A 23,001-nucleotide genomic window follows, 5' to 3' on the forward strand; every position below is an offset into this window, starting at 1 on the left:
AATATTTTTTAAGAAAATAATTTCGTAAAAATCACAAAACTAAAAACTATATTAGTTGAAGTATCCTTTAAAAGTATCTTCCTCTTCGAAGTATCTTTCTTGATAAGCCTTTATTATTCGAATTTGTTAAACAAGTAAACATGGTTTAATTTTGTGTATGTTTGTAAAATAAGAGAACTTGGCGCATCTATAATAAATTCAGTAAGAAAATAACAATGAACTTGAATGCACATGATATGAAATTGCCTTTTAGCCTATTAAAAATTAATTTTGAGGTTAAAAATGTAATCTAAAGTTCCTAAACCCAACCAAGGCCCCTAAAACTGCAAGATCTGTAGATAGGACGATTCTAGATCATAAAATAAATGAGTCTTGAGCTAATTCATGTAACAAAGTAGAAGCAATTCAGCATTTTACCAGAATTTGCCCGTTTACTTTAAGAATTGATAACTAATTATTTTTTATTTAATCATTTTAACACTAAGAGCATGTTTGCAAATCCTAACTGTGAGAGTAAAAATGCGAAGTATATCAGGTCATTGTAAAATTTAGTGCCGTTTTTCACAGAATGTATTTTAAAGGCAAATGCCGATACTTTGTTTGGCTATCTGCTTGAACTTGTAAAATGAAAGGGCCATTTGTTCTACAGCTTCGAATATTTAAAAAAATCGTTTTTTGAGTTTTGAATTTTTTAAAAATGGACATAGAGGAGTTAGATTTGTAATGCTTTATGAATTTTGGGAAGATGTGAGGTGTTGGAATTAAAAAAAAAAAAAAACCCTTCAACATGCTTTTTTAGACCATTTTTTGCTCTGTAGACAGAGAAAAAAGGGTTTGGTAAATTTAGTAATGTTGAATTTATATCGGAAGATCTATCACGATAGGGATGGTCCTTCAACATTGATGATAGTACAGTGAGTACTTTAGTTGAAGAATACTCGAGAATATCAATGGTAGAAATTGTGGAAAAAGCTGAACATTTATAATTCAACTGCGTTTCGTCATTAAAAAGAATTGCTTATTTTTTTCAAGTTCGATACTAATTCGTTCGAAGGATTCGGTTCGAATAATATTCAGCGAAAAGAATATAAAAAAAAACACCAGATAAATGTGTAGAACATGCCACAAAGGCTGCTCAGAAGACCAGATCTACATCTTAGTCTAGCTTCCGCACCACATCAATAGTATGGAGTTTTCTGAATAGTAATTTGTTAAATAAAAAAAAACAATAAGTCGTTGACCTATGCAAAAAAGAACATGCAAATTGCTCATAAATTATAACTGATTCATTACTACTAAAGTTAATTTAATTGGAAATGATTTTTTTAATAATTTTGTAATCTAATTATATTAATAATTTTGAATGGCTTTATGAAAAATTATGTAGTACTGTCTTTGTTCTCAGTTTCATTTAACATTGTATTTTTTCTTAATTAATGGATATGATGGATTTAATAATAATTGTATACACGTAAAGGACAAAAAGGAATTATCATATGAAGGAAATTCTTATATGTATTATATGAAAACTAGAATTAAAAATATTTAGATATGTTGAAGAAAATAGATTAAACACAGATATTATACGATAGTGGTGATGAAATGAGATGTTTTTTTTCTTCACATGTCATTTTAGTATATAAAGGAACTTACTTCCTCGCTTGGCAAGCATCAGTTGAAGGGACATTCGTTCAAAGAAGAGCTGCTGAACAGGGAAAATCTCTTGATTTAAGCGATTACAAAGTGAGTGATTGTTTTCATAAGAGTTTTTTTTATATATTTTTTAAAAATTACATAATAAGAATTACATAAAAAATCACACAAATGATTTTCGATTATATGAGAGCATTTTTTTTCAAACTCTTATAGATTATAAAAAATGGTGTGTAAAGAAACAAAATGAACTCATTACCAAAAGTTATAAATAATAAATATTATTTTTCGAACATAATCATTGTGAAGATTCAGGCATTTGACATATCGCTGTATTAAGCTCCCTACACCCTATCGAAAACAGTTGTCACCAAACAATATGAAATGGGATTTAGCACTAATCAGCACTAATCTTAAGCTCTTCGAAAATATGTTGCCAACAGTCATGTGAAATGGACCTTAGCACTTCTTTAATGCACCAAGTTAGTCTAGAAGTTTTTTTTTTAATTTTTTGAAGGAAAAAATAAGCAACAGCAAAGTTAAAATATTAACCCTCTAAAGTCGCAATTTTATCAATCTGGGGGATCAGTTAATTGCCTGGAATTCCAGCATGTTCCATTCCTTTCGGAGGACTTGATTAGTTCGTTGTATAAGATCTCCTGTTGCGACAATATTGCAACCTTACGTCTCTTCATGGAAAATGCAATTTAGTGAAATAGAGAATGATTTTCATCTCTATCTTGAAATGAAAAACTGGCAACAATGCAAAACTAACAACTCCAGACTAATGAGGAACTTTAAAGGAGCGTTAAGGTTTGTATCAAATCACCGATGGCAATACTTTTCCGAAGAGGGAAGGGGTCGTGGTGGCCTGGTGGTAAGGTCTCGACTTCGGAATCGTAGAGCTTCAGATTCAAGATCCAATTCCACCGAAGAACCGTCGTATAAGCGGGTCTGGTTCACGTTAAATCCGCCGAGGCCAAATGGAATAGAAGTTTGGAGAGGAAGTGCCTGCTCAGGCGTCGTCCTCGTCATCTGACCCCGGTTCAAAATTACGAAGTCCGTTCCAAAATATCCCTAGAGTTGCTTTGAAGTGGGACATTAATACAACCAAACTAAACTGAACTTAACCGAAGAAGGAATCGGAAACCTGATTCACCGATATGACAAATATCCGAATTTTCCCCTGATCATGTCAAAAGGTAACCATTATTATATATAATAAATTACTTTTTTTCATTTTTCAATGTCTATCGGGGTATGAAAAAAAAATCCCTCGTATAATACATGAAATAAAGAATGATTTCAAGCGAATGCCCCGATTTTTAAAAGCTATGCCTCTGCTACTATCTTAAAAATCACTGTGAAAGGAGCATTCTGTTGTATACTAGGTTCAGTTTTCATTACGATATGAGGCTTTTTTTCTTATTGTCTCGTATCCAAGTATAGCAAAAGATATTGGAATAGTAAAAAAATTCAACCTCCCGATTTTGAGGATTTTTTAAATTTTAAACTTCACTTAATCCGCAAACCGCATTTTTAGAATTATACTTGTCTGTACTATGATGACTATAAAATGTAACCAGCAAAATAAATCCTGCCGTCTGTGTGTAGATAGAGTGAAATGCACAAAGCTAAATTAATGGAATTAGCAATATTTTTTTACAATTAAAATTAAAGATCTGGATCAACTTTTTTTTAAAAAAAATCATCGTTTGGTTGAGTTTTTAGTGATCTGTCTATTCATATGAGAGCTCAACAGCACACTAAATTCGATCGGTGAATTTGAATATATAATCATCACGCCCAAACATTGTATGTACCAAAGGTTTGGACAAAATTAGTTAATATGATAAGTTCCAACTTTTCGTCACTAAAAAAGATTAGTTTAATACAAAGTGCATCACTTTTCATTAATTTATTAAAAATATTCAATAAAGATCGCTCTAACTGACTTGTTTTTCACTCGCTTTCTTTTTCTATTGAGCAACCGAAAACGAAAATAATTGTAACCTTCTGAAATACTACATTGCTGACGATGCGAGATCAGTTTAAATACTTACTCGATATGTGTCATTAACAATGAAAATTAAGGAATTTATAGTACTTATAATTTTACAGTATTAATTTTTTAAATGATAGGTTAACTGGGAATGGGATTTGATTTTCGTTTTGTAAATATAGTTTTACAAAATTGAGGTATTCTTTTCTAATTATTCTGTGCATTGCTACGAAAATATTTTTTAAATCCAAAAATATTTTGTTATATATTTATTAAAAATATTTTGTAATGTATTTAATAATTATAATATAATTTTTTGTAATATATTTGTTAAAAATATTTTGTAATGTATTTAATAATTATAATATAATTTTTTGTAATATATTTATTAAAAATATTTTGTAATGTATTTAATAATTATAATATAATTTTTTGTAATATATTTATTAAAAATATTTTGTAATGTATTTAATAATTATAATATAATTTTTTGTAATATATTTATTAAAAATATTTTGTAACATTATTTTATATAATCTGCTTAAAAGTATTTTCCTATTTTCGCCCTGGATCCATTTTTGAAGGATTAAATGGTGTCACTTCGGAAAATAATACAACTGCTCATTTATTAATTTTATTTTTTCTCATTTTATTCCAGTCGAATTGTGATTCATTTTGACATTGAAAAAATGCATGACAGCAATTTTATTATTTTGAGTTGATAAATTTGCTACTCAAAACAAGATAGTGGATTATAGAAATGTATAGATTTCAATGCAATAATCAATTTTAAAAAAAATGTAGATTATAGAAAATTTTAAAAAATAAAGGAGGAAACGAAGTAGGATACAATAGCTTGTGGTAATTGGTTTTCGAAAAATATTAAATACTGGCGTTCGTGAGCTTGATATTATCGGAAAATGTATTCAAGTTTAATAATTAAGATAAAATGTTTTCAAACATAATTTTCAATACCTTATTCTGATAATAGACCATACAAATACATCTGAAATTGTAGGACAACATTTTTAGAACAGGATTTTTTTTTTCAGTTAGAGAGTTTTGACGGATAGAAATGCACTTATAATCACTTTTCGAAAATCTCATGGCCAAAATCAAATTTTTCAAAAAGAAAAAAAAATGCGCATAATGATATGAAATTCTTTGCTAGTTAATGCCTTCTATGTGACACATATTTAAAAGGAATTCCAAACATTTCACTCAAATGAAAAAAATTAAAATATTTTCCCAAATTTACTCTTGACAATATTATAACATTTGATATCACTTTTCTTAGGCCTTTTAAATATTAACTTTCTGTTTAAACTTTTCACTCAAATTAAAATCTCATTTAAACGTGAAATACTCCCCCGCATACTGTATGATATTCTGGGGCAAATTCGGAAGCCTCTTTTGGATGATCGAATTAAAAAAATTAAACCAATAAAATAGCTGTGATGAATTTAAAAAAAAATATTTTGAGCTTTCTATGACAATGCGGTTGGACTAATACAGGCAGCAAAGGTTTTCAATTTTTATTTTAGTGGAAGCATTCTGTAATATGTCCGTAAGGTCAGATAGTGTTTTTGATTCTTTTAGTTCACAAACGAAACGAAATATAACTATGGTATTTTTCTTGAATGAAAGAACATTGAAAGGACTAGCAGGAATGCAAAAAACTTTACATTTATATTGAGGAAGAGTAAACATTTAAGCAGTTGTAATTATATAAATAATGGTTATGGGCAATATTTTTCTCTGTTTATAAATGGCACATTTTGATTCTTCTGTGGAAAAGAAAATACTGATTTCTAGCTAATATTGGTTTTGTTTTTCTCTATGAAATTATTTTTGCTTTTTTTTAAATAATAAAAATAACATTTTACAGTAATTCCAGAAATTACTGTGAAGAAACAAATATGAAAATAGATAATATTTGTACTAAATATCACTTTTAAAAATTTGAATACGATGAAAAAAATACTCAAAAAATATTCACAAAATAAAAGTTTGTAAAATTTTTTCGGAATAAAACTTAATAAAATTCAGAATCAACAATCTTGTTCGAGACTCAATATTAATGTCAATGTCTAACATTCTTTCAGGTCTGGATGCAAAAGTTCCCTTATCCCCCGCACAAGAATGTTTTGAGGGACTACTCCGCCGTTGTTTTCATTCCTTGGGTCGTATGCTACGGATATTTGGTTTTCATACTCAATCTGGTCAGGAGAATCATTGAAGAAAAAGCTAATGGATCAAAAGTACGTTAAATAAGACTTATAAAAAATGCTGGAAATAATCTAATAAGCTGGAAATAAATAATTTAATAATCTAACTTTTGAAAGATATACTACTAGTTCAAAAGAAAACACATAAGGTACAACGAGGAAATTTAAAACAAGAAAAGAAATTGACTCGGAATGCAGAGTAAGAAGTTGCTTATTAAGAAACTGAAATTTGCTTTCTGACATTTATGACATGAACTTAAACTTCCTCAGAAAGTACATTATATCTATTTTCATTCTTCACCAGGAAACTAGGATCGAATGTTGCACTCAAATGTAGGAGGAAAATTTGAGTTTAAAATTTTTGACAATAAAAACAAATAAACACCGATTAAAAGTAATATTAATTTACTAGGATCTAGATTTTTAAACGCAGTAACCTTTCCATTATTATACTGTTCCAGAAAATGTAATTAACATGTTTAATTCACTAGTATTGTTATTAACTAATGCAGCACACGTAACTATGAAACTTCGTCAATAACTTTGTAAGCAGACAGGTATTCAGTGTTATGTGCTGTCACACTACGAAACGCATAATTTTTTAATGTGGTAATATACGATAATTTTAAAATGTTTAATTGTGTTTCCTAAAAATATAAAATTTCATTTATTCGTTTTAAAATTTTAAATAATATATAAACTTTTCAATATTGTTTGTTTAATTGTGATTGACAAATAATCAGAGGACTTTGTATGGTGCAGTTTTCAAAAATACCATCGCAAATATGAGAAAATAAATTTAGATATCAATTTTCATTTATCCTCAAGAATCAACCCCCGGGGATCAATCCCCACCTCGTAATTAGGATGAGATGCTTCCGGCATGGTGGTTGGATCTCGCCACCCTAGAAGGTACACAAATAGGTGGGGGATCTGACTCCTTCCATCGATGACGGGACGTACTCCCTTCGGGGAGGGTTGTACCGTGGCCGGTGATGGTCCTTAGGATTTAACCCCAGTTCCCGCCAGTGTTGCTGTTGCGGCGGTCCGGTCATTTATGGTTTAAATCTGTGTGCCTTCGTGGCGGGTCGGAGAGTCAGATGGCTGACTTATCCTCACGAATCTTTTTAAAATCATTTTTTTCCCTTTAAAAAAGATTTTACTGAGTATAACCCTTTTTACTTGAAAAAATTATTCACGTAGGCAGTTGTGAGTCTTAAAATTATTTTTTTGGTTTACATTTAGGGATATTATTTACGATAAATTTTAAATGTTCCTTCTGATTTTCTTTTTTATCATTTCAGGAACTGATGAAAATGATGGGGATGACGGATTTCACGTATTGGTCCAGCACGTTTTTAAATTACTTCATAATTGTCCTTATCACTGTGCCAATTATCACCATCGTTTACAAGTCCACTCTTAAGAATGGAACTTCTCTTTTGAAGCATTCGGATGGCTCACTCATATTCGTCCTTCTATTATTATTTATGATAAGTCTTATATTATTTTGTATGGCGTTTAGCATATTTTTTAACAGAGGTAAGCATAATTTGTTTTAATATGTATGATACTTTGCTTAAACAATTTCCTTTTCTCTGATCCTGACATAGATTTATACAAATGTGCATTCATAGATTATGTGTCTTGGAAGGTCGTTTACAAGTTTTAACTGTAGACCAGACATACTGAAAAATGTCATGTTTACAATTAAAAAAAATTGCGAGGTCAGATACGCAGATTTGGGGAAGGGGATAATTTGTCAGGCAATTTTGTAAATGCTGGAGAAGCATCAAATTTTGTGTGTAACAGATTAAACTTACAACGGCACAACAACCTAGTTGAATGAATAACATATCTGAAGCATGTATTAAAAACTCCTTTAGATTTTTAAGTACTCAAAAGCTTCTTCACTGATTCTGCACTTTACTGACAAAGTTATCGGCCGTGAAGTGTAATTTAAGCAATTGGATTGTTATTTAAATGTGTATTCTATTAACTGATGTAAGCTTTTATTTAATTTTGACAAAGAATTCCCTGCAATACCCTTTTATCTGCGTTTACAAATTTAGTTCGAATTGTAAAAAAATGACAAGTTTTTGTGTTCCTTGTAAATAATTTTCTGTAAGCTCTGTATAAAATATAATTTATTACGTTAAAATTATATTTTATACAGATGAAATCTTAAAACCCATTCTTACCACGTTAAGCGCCACGTCAGTCATCGATGGCCGATGCTGAACTTTCCATTCGAGCTACATCAGTCACTGGTGATTAACGTTAAATTTTCCTTACAGACCGCGATAGTTGCCGGTGACTGAAAATATAAAATGCGATAAAAAACAATTCATTAATAAATTAATAAATGCTTTTGAATTTCCTTTATTAAAATATTTTAATGGGTTTCATTAAAACACGATACACATCTTGTGTGTAAAATGAATCTAAATATCAAGAACCTCGCTGGAGATCGCAGGCTAAACGGAAAGAAAGGCAATATCGGCCTGGCTCTTAGCGTGTTAAAACTGGATTTTCGAGATGATGGAAGTAAAGTCTGTTTACCATGCTTAATTCTTTCGCAAGTAATTTGAAGAAAATATTCAAAGATCCATGTGGTGGTTTATTTTTGCCAATTCTTACTAGCAAGAAATTTGCTCATGATACATATGGTGATGCATTAGGTAAGTGGGGGAAGTTATCTATAAGGCAATTAAAGTTTTCCATTAAGCTATATCATAAAAGAAGAAAAATTCTATTAACAGATTATCTATACTATATTCTACAAAAGTAAAAAAAAATCAGTACAACATTTATACTGTTTAAGAAAAAAATACTGTGGTATACTGAGTATCGTACTATCACATTTCATATAATGCTATACATTATTATTAATTGTAGTAATAATATATAGCTTATTGCTAGGACTTCTTTCTCCAGTAATCGTAAGATTTTTCAAATATTTTGTATTCCCAGGGATTAGATTTTGTTCCAGGTAATTTCTCGGAAAATATATTATATAAAGAAGAAAAGGATATTGCTGATAGTGGGTAGCTAATTTAAGAATTAGAGTTTTAAGGCAGTATATAGTACATATGCTATGTTTTATATTGTTATGCAGAAAGAAATTCTAATACTAATATAAATAAAAAAGATAAGGGATTTTATAAAATTATTCTGGTAATTTTTTTCAAGAATAAAATTTTACAAAATTATGCTAATAGTTGCAAATTATACAAAGCGAAGATATGAAAAGATGGTTGTTTAGACAACAAAATACGTTGAAATAGATTTCTGTCAATGCTTGAAAGGGTTTTCAACAATTCTAAAACCATTCATTGATATCGAAGAAAAACAATTTCTTTTCTATTGTTGGATTTGAAATTCTGATTGCAGTTGTTAAAGGTTTGAAGTCAGTAAAGAGTAATTGATTGAAATGAAATACTACCATGTAATTATATTGAAAATTAACGTTATAGATTTTCAACTTCTGATAAAACTTATTTCTTTTTTTTTCAGCTGTTTTTGCAATCATAGTGTTACTGGTTATTTACATCCTTTCCTTTACCCTTTTATCCGTAAAACTTCTCGACCCAAATAACGAGTCGGCATACTTCACGATGAATATCATTGGTAAATTGGGAATATGCCTTTTCCCGCAAACTGCATTAGTCACTGCCATCTTCCTCATATCCTCCTACGAAGCTAGTGGTAAGTAGAATATTTTAGAACATTAGTATTCAGTACAATCATAACTCATTTCAAAATCTCTTTCTCAAAAATGCCCTTCGCATTGTCTTTAAATGCTTCAATTGTGATAAACACTTTACTCTTTATGCAATCCAAAAAGAAAATAAAAAGCGAATGGAGTAACATCGAGTGAATGTGGACGTCAGTAATATTATTTTTGACATGATTTTATTGACGTCATTTCGATATCAATAAAAGGTAAAAACAATTTCTGCATTAGTTGTGCCATCTGTAAATTAATATATATATATATATATATATATATATATATATATATATATATATATATATATATATATATATATATATATATATATATATATATATATATATATATATATATATATATATATATATATATATATATATATATATATATGCAGGATGTTTGCTGAATTCCACCGACAAATTCAGAGGGGTGATAGTAGGCATCAAGAGAATAAAGAATTACCATACAAAATGGGGTCCCAAACGACGAAATCGCAAAAATATAGAGAGTCGGAGATGCCTATTATCCTTGCTCTGAATTTGTCTTTCGAATTTGACAACGCTCTCTGTACTATTGTTACAGCGATATTTTCAGGTTCCCATTTTAGTTTTTCTTGAATATTTTTAAACTCCCCAATTCTCATACTACACGCTTATATTAAATTATAGAATATAAAATTCCTTGCATTTTCAAGCTTTTATTTTTCTACAAGTTTTAATATTTTTGCAAATGTGGATTCTAAACTACTTTTTCGTTTTCAGTAATTTACTACTTTTTAGATCATCAAATCCGCATGTTACCAGCATGAAAAAAATCTTTTAACAACGTGCTTTCATTTTTAAAAAATTCATAGTTGAAACATCATTTGCTATTTTTTTATTAATTTTTTACAGTTTCCAACAGTTGGGAATGTTGTCCCATGTTGTATGGTGATTCTTTATTCTCTTGATGCCTACTATCACCCCTCTGAATTTGTCGGTCGAACTCGTCAACACCCTGTATATATATATATATATATATATATATATATATATATATATATATATATATATATATATATATATATACACACACACAGGGAATTCATCACAAACATAGAGCTTCAGTAAAGTAGTAAAAAGACAAATGATTATTTAATCAAATTAACACATTTTTGAATCCAAAGTAGCATCCTCAAGAATCAGTGGAAGTGTCTTTCCCTCGACTTTCCAGTATAGTCACGTTGCATGATATGTTTTGTGCTTCATATCAAGGAGTTTCATAAAAGAGAATATAATATATAGAATTTTCTTTTTATCAATTTGGTATAAAATTTATTAAGGATTTGAGTGACAAGACCACAAACCAAAAAATTTCATTTATTGAAATAGTTGAGCTTATTTCCGTTTCCTAACGATCAGGTAGATAACAGCTAGCTAATCAACTTTCGGCACACAATTTTTCTCGACTCAACTTTTGGCACACAATTACAATTCTGGTAGTAAAAATATGACCAATTTCATCTAATTAGTGACATTTCCAAGCTATCGTATTAAAATAAACAGTGAAGTTTTTAATGCACTGTCCAAAATTTATTACAAATCTATGATTTATTTATATAAAGATAGCATATTAAATATCTTTCATCTTTCTTGTTCTGTATTTGAATTTTCATGTTAAGTTCAGTTTAGTTATATTAACGTTCTGTTTTAAAGAAATAGTAGGACTATTTTGGGACGAACGTTGCAACTTTGAGTAGCTATCAGATAGTAAGGATGACACCTGAGCTATCACTCCATCTTCAGACTTCCGGTCCCAACCAGCGAGAGAACAATTTTTAGAGACAGACAACTGAAAATAGAATTCGAATAGAATTACTTGAACAATTATAATAATTTTTCATTTGTACGGGAGAAAGTTAAAAATATCCATCTTCAGCCGTAGTATTACAGATTTATCATTTTAATTTCATGCATAGAAATTACATTTGAAATATATGAATGTTCAGAGTACTGTAGAACAAGAAGTAGAAATCATAAAATGTAGAAATAAGAGCAACAAATAGAAATTGCTGTGCTTCATTTACTTTCCCATTGAAAAGGTCATTCCTTTATGTCTTAAATTGTTTTCTTTGTACTTTCACATTATTCATATATGCTGATCACTTTTTAGGTGAAGGATCTAACTGGAGCAACGTTTCTGAGTTTGCTTTGATTCCAGAGATCAACTTATTGATGGTTATATTAACCATGCTATTTTCTTGTTTTCTGTATGCTTTTCTACTTTGGTATTTTGATGCTGTTTGGCCGTGGCAACCCGGTGTACCCAAACCATTTTATTTTTTTCTCACAGTAAGCAATCATTTTTTAATCCCATCGTCGATTGAAAAAAAAATAACTTATTTATTTTATTTACTGTAAAGAAAAAAATATATAATTGCAGAGAAGCTACTGGTGTGGAAGTAGACCCAACCAACAAGCCGAAATTGAATTGGCTGAAACACGAAATAGCGCCGAATTTTTTGAATCGGAACCCAGTAATATTTCACGTGGAATCGTAATAAAGAATTTATCAAAGGTAATAATATTAATTTTTTAAATGTCTTTTATATTCGCTTCATTAATTTAAATATCATTGTTTTTTAAAAATACATGTTTTTATTTTCAGATAAATGCACCATTTTAAAATTCGAAATCTCCAAATAGAATGCCTAAATATACATTTGTTTAATCAAATATTTAAACTATTAAGTTATATTTTAAAAATATAGTATAAAAGTATATTAATTCAAATAGTAATTTTTTTGTCAGTTGTTTGATGTTGTTACTTATAACACTTGTCATGGACAAGCCCGCTGTTATGAAGACAGTGATTTAAGCCCGTGGGGGAGCATCTCTTGTTTTTTTAGTAGCGTCAACTAGGGCCAAGAGTACGACTTTGCTACTCACGCATCACTCATTCGCTTGCACAACCCTTTTTTACAAGAGGGCACATTCACACATCTCACAGATAGAACACCGGAAGAACAACCATGACCAAACCGGAACTCGAACCCAGAATGCGCAGATCACGGGGAAGACGCGCTGCCCCTATGCCAGGACGCCGACAATTGTTTGAAGATGCTATAAGCAACGGTTCGACAAATATTGTTATACAACCGATTTATTTATTGGATTAACGTTTGGTTTTGAAGGTACATGATAGTCATTTGGGGGAGATTTTGCTATTTCCAGTTCTGATAAGATAATAATAATAAAAAAAAAATCGATAATCGAGTTTTCACCAGACTAAGTTAATCTTTTTTTTTTTTTTTTTTTTTTTTTTTTTAAGTTTTTTAACCGTTTTACTTGTCAAATGATGGGGAAAAGAGGGACTCGAACTTTCTACCTTCTTATTTTCAAATCTTCCCACCATTTCACAGCCATTCGTATCGTCATGAGATATATGAATCAAAAATAGCATTTTAATAATTTAAATTTCTCTTTAAAAATGAAATATCATTCACATCAGAATTAAAAAAATATGCTAAAATAAATTATTTTAAAGACATTTTCATCTAAACAGATTTTACCATTTTTTTCTGATGTATGAAAAAATCATGTCACATTCTCATCTTCTTCGGAACCTAGCTTAGTGAGCATAACTCATCCCCAAATCTTACTCGTAATGCAAAATACTTGCTAAGAGAAAAAATTGTTTTCCATAGGAATCCATGTTAAATAGGTCAATGTATTCCATTCCGAGAAAAAAGTATTCAAACAAATTTATAATATTGTATTTTATTATTTATAATGCATGTTTTTTAAACAAGATAATTATCTAAAAACATTCGTCTTACTCTCGACACCGCAGCTTTCTGTTATAACACAGAATGCAGCTTCATAAGCTGTTCGATGATCTGATTATGTTCTTCCACCGGTTCATCGATGTCGTTACTATCCAGCCCTATAATCTTGGCTAGAGACAAAATCTCGCGAATTAAGGCAGGCATAAATCCTTTGGAATGGTGTTCGCCAACGCTATCTGACCAAAATTTCTTTGTTGAAGATATAATTGTTGTTGAAGAAGAATATATGTTGAAGATTCTTTACAAACAAGCTCTCAACATAAATTATAAACCAATCCAGCATGTGACGTTATCGTGTCTCGTCGCCACTTTTTCTTAGAAACAACTCTAATTAAGCGAGCATTTTTTTTTATCCTTTGTTTTGCTAATTAAGCTATATAAGACTGTAATCCGATTGCAATACACTTTGATGAAACACTTCTTATCATATCAATAAAAATAATATTTTAAAGTAAAATAACTATTTAACAATAATTAAACATAAAAAATTCTGATAGTTTAGCAGTGCTCTCAAAAAGGCGAAATTATTTGACGAAAATGGTTCATTTATTGAGATTTTACTTTGCGATATGTCTCAAAAATTAAGATGTAGGCATGTGATAATTGGTGACGTATATAAATGTCAATGAACTTTCAAATGAAATAAAAACTGGCAAAATCGACAATATTGTTGTGACTGGAGGACTCTTCCAAGCTTTTGCCTTATAGTAAATAAACAGAGAAGTAATGATTTTGAGATTTCTTTCAAAAGTAGAGTTTGGGGTGAAACAGGTGTTTGTTGATGTCATATTTAGGCGTCATAAACTTTCAGATTTAATAAAAATTTATGAAAAAGGAGCTGTTATTGAAAATTTAGGGAATGTTTCTTTTAATTTGTCTACTATTTTAAATATACGGATGGATTAATATTGCAGCGATACATTGCAAATTTAAACTTGAAATTAATCTTTCAACTATGCTTTATAGTTTCGAAGGCAGTATAATTTAATTTTTTATAGTAAGTACGAATGTTTCTGTGCGGTTTCTCTCATGGAGCGATTTTTTGTTTAGGAATTCCATTCTGGACTTACTTCGAAATTAGCGGTTAATAAAGTGTCATTGAACATATATCAAGGCCAAATTACTGCACTACTTGGTCATAATGGGGCTGGTAAAACTACAACTATCAATATTTTGACAGGTAAGTTTAAAGTATTTCTCCGTTTTTTTAAAAAAAATACTAAGCTTTTTTTCTTTCTCTTATGCATAGTATAGAGAAAGTATCGTAATCGTGAAAAAATTCGTATTCAAGATTTTGATGAATCTTCACGTTTAGACCCCCCCCCCCCCCGAGTTCAAAAAACACATTTTCGAAAAATGTCCGTCTATCTGTGACAAAAATTACTCAAAAATGATTTGAGATGATTAAAATTTGATATAAAATCTTTACATCAAATTTACAAATTTCTATCAAATTCTGAGCTAAATCCATTCAGAGGAATTCGAATATAAGTCAATATGCTCATTACAAAACGAAGAGTGCTAAATAGATAAAATTCTGAACACAGTTTTAACATCTACAATGTAGATATCTTTCAAATTTTGAGTCAAATCGAATTATGGGTTAACTGTCTGTCGTTCTGTATTTTCAGAAAAATGTAAACGCGATGATTCAAAAACGTAATGGCTTCAATATATCACCTTTAGCATGGGATTCTGTGACTAAAAATACAGTTTTCTGTCAAATCTTTGTTTCAATCGGGTGAGAAAAACGTATCTAAAACACAAATTTAAATTTTGGATACTATTAACGTATGTCATTGATTAATACCCAAATAACTCGCAAAGGATGTCACGATAAATGAAGTAAAAATGGTAAATTCAGGCCAAAATTCAATATTTCTTAACTATGATACGCTACTGCCATGCAAAACACTGTCTGGCAGTATAAATTTATTTGAGAAAATGCGAAAAAATATTTGGGTGACCACTTATACTGGTTTAAAAGATGTATATGACAATATTTCAAAATAAAATTCAATTAGTTTGATTATTACATGATTATTAGACATGTTTACTTACAAAATAAAATTCATTAGTAAGCTTGAAGAATTTTTCAATTTTTTTGAAAAAAAATATCTTTAAGCTTATTTAAAAGACACATATGATTCATGGTGTTTAAAAATATTCACGTAATAGTTTTATTTTGAATACTATATGATAGTTCATAATGAATTACAATAAGAAATGTAAAAATTATTTTACACTCATTTTTTTACTTTGATTTTAGGTTTGTTCACTCCAACAAATGGTACTGCCTTTATAAACGGACTGGACATTTTAACAGATACAACAAAAGCACGCAGAGGTCTTGGGGTCTGCCCGCAACATAATGTTCTGTTTGACACTCTTACAGTTGACGAACACTTAAAAATCTACGCAGCAGTACGAATCGTTATGAATGTTTTTTTTTTTTTTAAATTCGTAAATATCTGGGTTTTCTGTGTCTTATTTATTGATCTGTATATTAATGATAGTGTTCATGGTGATTTAATGATTAAGCTGGTGATTTAATGAAATTGACCAATATTTTTTCGTCTGATTTGTTTAAAAGTAGGTGATAAACCAAAGTTGTTAAAAGCCTTATCATTTCAAATACGTCAAATATTGTCATTAATTTCTTCTTAAAAACCCAAATAGTCTTTTCAAAAGTGCAGGAAAGTGAAGAAACTGAGAAAAAAATATTTTTCTTAATGCAATGTTACTGTCTAAGAAACTTTTGCGCGCTGCAAATTTTTCAGATACTCAGAATGGATCCTATATTCACAATGCTTTTAAATTTGCAATTTAAATTACGAATAGAATTCAAGTTAAAAACATAATTGGAGATTTAGTTTCGTTTTGCTCCTTTTTGGAGGTTTTAGTTTGCATTCTTTTTTTGTAGCTAAAAGAAAGAAAAGACGTTTCTTTGGAAACATGATTAAAAATTCCATCTTCCATTGTGTCTGGCAGCACAATGGGGAAAATGTCAGACCAATGGAACGATGACAATAGTTTCTTTGACAAGTTCGGAGTTTATTTTCGCGTCCCAATAATCTCATGAAAATAATATTTCACCTCGTACAACATGAGTAATAAGGAAAAGTAAAATATCTCAGATGTGCACAGAAGATAGAAGTTTCAGCAAATTTGAAAAAAATGTTAAAAAATCAAGGATGGTACATAGCAACTTCAAATCACGTATATTAGAAAGATGATTTTTTTTTGTACTTCACAGTGATATAAAAATTACATTCTTCAATGAAAATATATCGGGAAAATTTGCAACATTAAGAAAAAAAATGGCAAAATTTATTTTAATAAAATAACTATTAATAGTAATATAAAAAATAATTCTAACTGTTATGAAATTTTGAATTCAAGTTATTAAGTAATTAACTAAACAATAATTTCTAAATTCATATTATCTCTATTACTTTTTACTATGAAATTCAAAACATTCTTTCCACAAAGTTTTGAATCAATGCTTCGTGTTATGCACTTGACATCTATATTCACAACTATTTAATCGTAATTGTATGATTTTGTCTACACAATAACCTCTAGTTATTTGTAAATTTATTAAATTGCGTCAGTAAGAAAAAAAAGATAAATGGTAAATACAAGCATACATAGTCGCTATATATGCTTGTATTTACCATATATCTTGTGGTTGTGCTGTGTAGATCAGTTGCAGAGGGTTCAGTTGTAGAACACTCATCCAATCCATAAGGTGGAAATGCCGAATATGGTCTAAAAATGCGTTCATTCTAATAAATGTTATTTTTAAAATTTTCGTTCATCACGTTTGATTCAACGGGATCTTTTTGCCGTTCCTTGAAATTCCACGCGAGGGTAAGGAAGTTTTTGTATCTCATCCTGTAATGGCTTTTTCAGAACCAGAATTTTAGTCAGGCTGTCTATCTCCAATTTAAGGGTTATAGCCTCTATGGATTCAAAGTGATTAAATCTAAGAAGATTTCTCGTCTATCTTGTTTCCTGTCCAGAGAACTCTTTTACATATATATCTGCTGGCATTATGTAGGATGAAAAGGAAGTTGTTTGCTATCCTACAGAATCTTTTCTTCAATTTATATGGAACAGCACAACATATATTGAAATTAAAGGTTGATTTTTTTTAAACCTTAATTTACTGGAATTTATATCCAGCCGAATTTAGAAATGAAACAAAACTATGAATTAACAGGTTTACATTCCCCGGAATTTATGCAATAGTAATAGTAAAAGAGAAATTTTTTTTTATTCTCTTCATTTCTTTTTTTCCAAATGATATACCATACAACTTCTAAAATTTTCAGTTTACAGCTTTGCTTTCTAATTATCAATTAAAAATCTTGTCTGGGAAGATAAGCTATTAAAGTTACTGGTTTCAAAATAAAACTCCATAGCTATCTTCAGCAAATTATGTGTTGAATTTCTAGAGTGAAAATTCCAATCAACCTTTACATATATTTTCCAAACGATGAGACTAAAAATGGAGTTTATTTGAATTTTTAAATGTTTTATTGATTAAAGGGGAGGATCCTAAAACGTCTTAAGTGGTTAAAAATAAAAATAGAAAACTAACGTTGATTTTTCTTTCATAATTAGAGAACCAATAAATGCGGTTGGAGCCGCAGTACAACAACTAATGCATGCTATTTATTATATTTAATTTTTCATATTATTTAAATAATTTAAAATCAAGTTCTTAATTATACTATATCAAATTTGATCGATAATCGATACTTTTGTAAAATAATGAATAAGCAAAAAAAAAAAAAAAAAAAATGATATGAACTGTTACATTTTTTATTGATTTCACAAATTTTTGATAATACAGATGAAAGGAGTTCCGTGGAGCCAACTGGCATACGAGGCAACTAAGGCTTTGGACATTCTGAAATTGTCTGATAAAAGATACGAACTGGCGAAGAGTTTGTCGGGTGGAATGAAGCGCAAATTAAGTCTCGCAATTGCTATCATTGGTGGATCAAAAGTAGGTACCATTTCTCTTTACAGAAGGACTTGAGTTTTTTTCAGAATTAATAAAATGTCAGTACTGTTCGTTTTAGGATCCCGAGACTAGCACTTTTCGACGATTAAACTTCGATGAGGGGGATTACGCAGGAAAATGACCGGTTACTACGGTTCCTCTTTCCATGATTGATCTGAATTAAACCTATTATAAACGTATATTTTTGAAGTGTTTCCTCCCCTTATCTTTCCTCTTACCTCCTTTCTCTTATGAAATAAACGCCTTCTGTGAAGGCCTGCAGGTGCTGAATTAAGGTTTCAGGATTCAATAATAAAGATTACTTTTAAGAGTACATATACAAATATTAAAATTTAATTGATTGATTTGTTCAATTTTGGAAAAAAAAATTAAAGTTAGATTTTTACTTTTTCATATACAGTGAGAAAATTTTGTAATCGTCAAAAAATTCGAACTCCAGATTTTGACATATATTTACTTTTCAAGTATCCTCGAGTTCCAAAAACACACTTTTGGAATTATGCCTGTCTGCTTAATTTAAAAACACTTTGAGCTAGACGTATGAAATTTGGTATATGATATTATACCAAATTTGTAGATTTATTTTCAGGTATAGTTTTAGAAAGAAAATTTTGAACTGCTAATTGCTACCTTAAGACACTGGACAGAATTGTTATTTGGTTCCATTCTTCTAGTTGTCTCATTCCTTTCAAATCCTACTTCAACAGATATTCATTGAAAAAGATTAGCACAGTGAGTATGAGTATCATCATCAATTACCATGAAACCATTAACAAAGCACCAGTATAGGGTCTTATATACGAGTCAAAAATCTCACCTCGATATTTGGTTACAGTAAAGAAGGTCAGTGTGACTATACGGAAAGCAAAATCCAGCCTAAACTATGATTACACACGTATAGTGGTCTCTTTTTTTCTAAAATGAGATTGATATGTTCGAATCAGATCCGAATATGGCTAAAATCACTTTTAAAAGTAAACCTAGACTAATTTATAAAGAATATTGATCTCCATTATCCTCTTATTCAAGTAACGTGTTCTCTTGTTAAACATGGCTAAATACAATCTGTAATCGGTTGAAAGATATCCATGTTTCCATGCATCCATTATGAAAATATTTACACACAGAAGTGAAAGATGCTTTTCTTTCTGTTCCTAATAAATTATCTGAAATGATGCGAGAAGTTTCCCCTCCTTCAGTCCTAAAGCCGGGGGGGGTAATGATCATCAAAGGGGGGTATTATTTGTCGAAGGCTTAGAATGAGTCTTCTTGTAACTATATTTTCTTATTGGAACTGACTCCGAAATCTATCAGAAATAAGGGAGATATTACAATGTATTTATCCGGATTTCATGAAATTATGTTGGATTCTTAGTTCAAGTTTTTTCCTTGGCGATTTTGAAATGAGATTGCAATAATGGTTTATTTAGTTTTAAATCGATTGGTTTCAAATTGTGTTTTTCAAATAAATTAAATGTTTGCATTTGTTTTAAGGTGCTATTTCTGGACGAACCGACATCTGGCATGGACGTTGAAGCGAGGAGAAGTGTATGGGATGCTTTACTAGAGATAAGACGAGACCGGACCATCATCTTGACCACGCATTACATGGAGGAGGCAGATATTCTAGGGGACAGAATAGCCATCATGGCAGAAGGAGAAGTGCAGTGTTGTGGATCTCCCATGTTTCTCAAGCAGAAATTCGGTAAACGCTTCCTGAGAATAATAATTGTTCTTTTATGGGAAAGGAGAAACATTCAAAATCAGGTTAAAATCAGTAAGATCCCCCTTTATTTGCTACAAGAAGTACTGCAAGGTTATAGTGTTATTCTTTTCATGGTTCACTCTGTTCATTTAATTTTCTATCTTTCAACACCATGTAGATGAAAGTTAAATTTGTGTTTGAACAGAAATTCTTTGAAACTTAATTACTTAAATTCAGAAATGAGTGAAGACATTTTTAAAAATACTTGTTTCGAATTGTATTTTCGAATTCATGATAATTTGAATTTTCGAATGTTAACTGTAAATTCTAAAAAAAAAAAAATTCAAATAATTTTTTTTTGTATTGAAACTAAGAAAGAAAAATGATGAAATGGAACTTAATTTTTTTGTTTGATTTAATTTCAACGACACACTAAAAAAAAACCTGAATAAAATTTAAAATTACTCATACTTATTTTGGATCAATATAAGTGTTTTAGCAATTTATTTTCGTCATTTTCAGCTGGGAACTATGAGCTAAAAATTGCCTGTTTTCATAAAACTTTTTCTATAAAATATATTTCAATTTTAGGTACTGGGTATCATTTACACATTGTAAAAGATGAGAAATTCAACTTACATGCTGTGACTGCTCTCTTGAAAAAGTATATACCCGAAGCCAAGCTCGGAAAAGAACTGGAAAAAGAAATCTCCTTCAGTCTTTCCAATGACACTGGCAGAGATTTTGGCGATATGTTTGAAGAATTAGAGTATCGCAAAAGAGAACTCGGGCTCCTATCTTGTGGAGTCACTATAACGACTATGGATGATGTATTCTTAAAGTAAGTAACGGCAATTATCACTTTTTTAAATATATGTTTACTATAAAATATTTCATTGATTTTTTTTGTACGAAAATAACAACTATTGCATTTTGATAGTGACATCTTTATTTATTCATATAAAAAGAAATATTTTTGAAATTGAGAGGAAAAGTTGAGTAGAAAAAGTTTGGGCTCAATTTCTTTTAGTAGTTGTATAACGAAAGTGGTATTGACTTAGGAAGCATTTTACAACATTTTATGATATTCAAATTATTTATTTTTTGACACAGGAAAATTATCGACAGTGCATTTGAGGAAATTCGTTCTTGATAGGCAGTTTTTTCATTTTTCAATACCTTTGAAACTAGGAAAATTAATCTTTTAGATTGTATACGTACTTAGGATACGAAAACGCATTCTATCGAAAGTCATTCTACGAAAAGGCAGTTACATCTGACTTTTAACCGTTTTGGATTAATGTCTTATTCTATTTAAATTTATTTTAATTATAATTACATAATTTTTTTCATAATAATGCATTATTTGAATAATTCATTTAACATGAAATATAAAAGTACAATACAGAGTGCTTCAAATTTCATTCTTCAAATGTTAAAGATTGTTTGAAGGCATTTAGAAAGCACAAATGATCATACTGTACAAAGCCACAAATCGTGAAATACTAGAAGCAAATCACAAAATGATAAAACACTAGAAAAATAGAGATAAAATGAAAGAGCAAAAACAAATGCAGCATATGGAATAAACCCAAGAAAATTTTGACCATCGATATCATCAATTTCTCCCTATTGACGAAGAAGTAATGTGTACGTACATCGGTGAAAATATCCTTCGAATAGGGCATATACAGCAGTGGAATTCCTGGCACCTAGATCCACATGAGGATCGACGAGGTTATCACCATTCCTTTGGTCATAGGAGACTGACACCCCTTAGGATGTGTGAAACACTAATCCTGATGAATCTTTTAGAATGGCGATGAGTATGGTAAACCTTCACTTTAGATGATTAACTAAGCCTGGAACCGACATTACGGATGATGCTCTGTGTTGTACCATCCTTTAATGTCTCATTCAAAGGTTTTAAAAAGAATACAGTATGTTCAGATAAAATATTATTTAAGAATCTTTCCTGTATTATGTCCATTGAGGTTAAAGAGGATTCCTTTTTTTTCTATCTTCTTTTTCCTCCCTGCTACCAGAATGCAGCATCAATAACTGGATCTGATTGTTCTTCATTCACAATGATTTTAAAGAACAATCCTGCGAAGCTCATGAAAGGTTGTAAGCCATCAAAAATTGGTTTTGAATTTGCTGTTGCTTTACAAAGAAACGAATTTTCTAGATTGGTACGAATTTACCATAAGTTAAGCTGGTCCATTTAAATTTTTTAATAAGTGGACTGTATTCTTTTAAAAATCAAACGACAATTCGGAAGCCAACTTTTTATTTCATCGAGGTGCAACGACCCCGCAACGAACTCCTCAGTACGAAACTGTTTTTGAAACTGATCCCATGTCAGCAGGGTTACAATAATTTTATCGCTGAAGCCAAGTCAGCGTAGGTTTGCTACATTCCTTACAAAAGGCGCCAACAAGGCGGTAACATAGATTTTTAAAAAAAATCATTGATTCAGTAATGAACTCGTTTTGCCTTCTCACCTCATAGAACCATCTTTAAGATTGCTAAGGCACTTTTAAATCTTTTTCGTTTTTTTTTTACCTGCAGCATCTTCGAAAGTTTTCTTTCTTGGAAAAAAGTAGTTATCATTGATTGAAAATCACTAATTTTTTTTAGCAACAACAACTTGTGTCAGTTTTTGATCGATTTTCGAAATGATTTTTACTTTTCTCCAAATGCTTTACGTTAGTCCATCACTTTAACCCATGAAAAAAAAAAGGAATAGCAAGGAAAACGTGGTTAATCCAAAGTGAGTAGTGTCTAACCTACGAATGAAAAAATATCAACAGTGG

The 23,001-nt window shown here is 30.0% G+C and overlaps 1 protein-coding gene across 1 annotated transcript in view; it reads left to right on the forward strand.

The window, feature by feature from the left end:
• Positions 1-23,001, forward strand: part of LOC129965847 (phospholipid-transporting ATPase ABCA1-like) — a 54,937-nt gene that overhangs the window by 13,664 nt on the left and 18,272 nt on the right. The window contains exons 4-14 of the mRNA XM_056080072.1: positions 1,637-1,743; positions 5,761-5,916; positions 7,188-7,425; positions 9,400-9,591; positions 11,771-11,949; positions 12,041-12,175; positions 14,496-14,625; positions 15,715-15,869; positions 18,307-18,462; positions 19,975-20,185; positions 20,777-21,026. Of these exons, the coding sequence (XP_055936047.1) occupies positions 1,637-1,743; positions 5,761-5,916; positions 7,188-7,425; positions 9,400-9,591; positions 11,771-11,949; positions 12,041-12,175; positions 14,496-14,625; positions 15,715-15,869; positions 18,307-18,462; positions 19,975-20,185; positions 20,777-21,026 (1,909 nt within the window). The remainder of the gene's footprint in view (positions 1-1,636; positions 1,744-5,760; positions 5,917-7,187; positions 7,426-9,399; positions 9,592-11,770; positions 11,950-12,040; positions 12,176-14,495; positions 14,626-15,714; positions 15,870-18,306; positions 18,463-19,974; positions 20,186-20,776; positions 21,027-23,001) is intronic.

Source organism: Argiope bruennichi, chromosome 4 (genome assembly GCF_947563725.1).
Source record: "Argiope bruennichi chromosome 4, qqArgBrue1.1, whole genome shotgun sequence".
Taxonomy (NCBI): domain Eukaryota; kingdom Metazoa; phylum Arthropoda; class Arachnida; order Araneae; family Araneidae; genus Argiope; species Argiope bruennichi.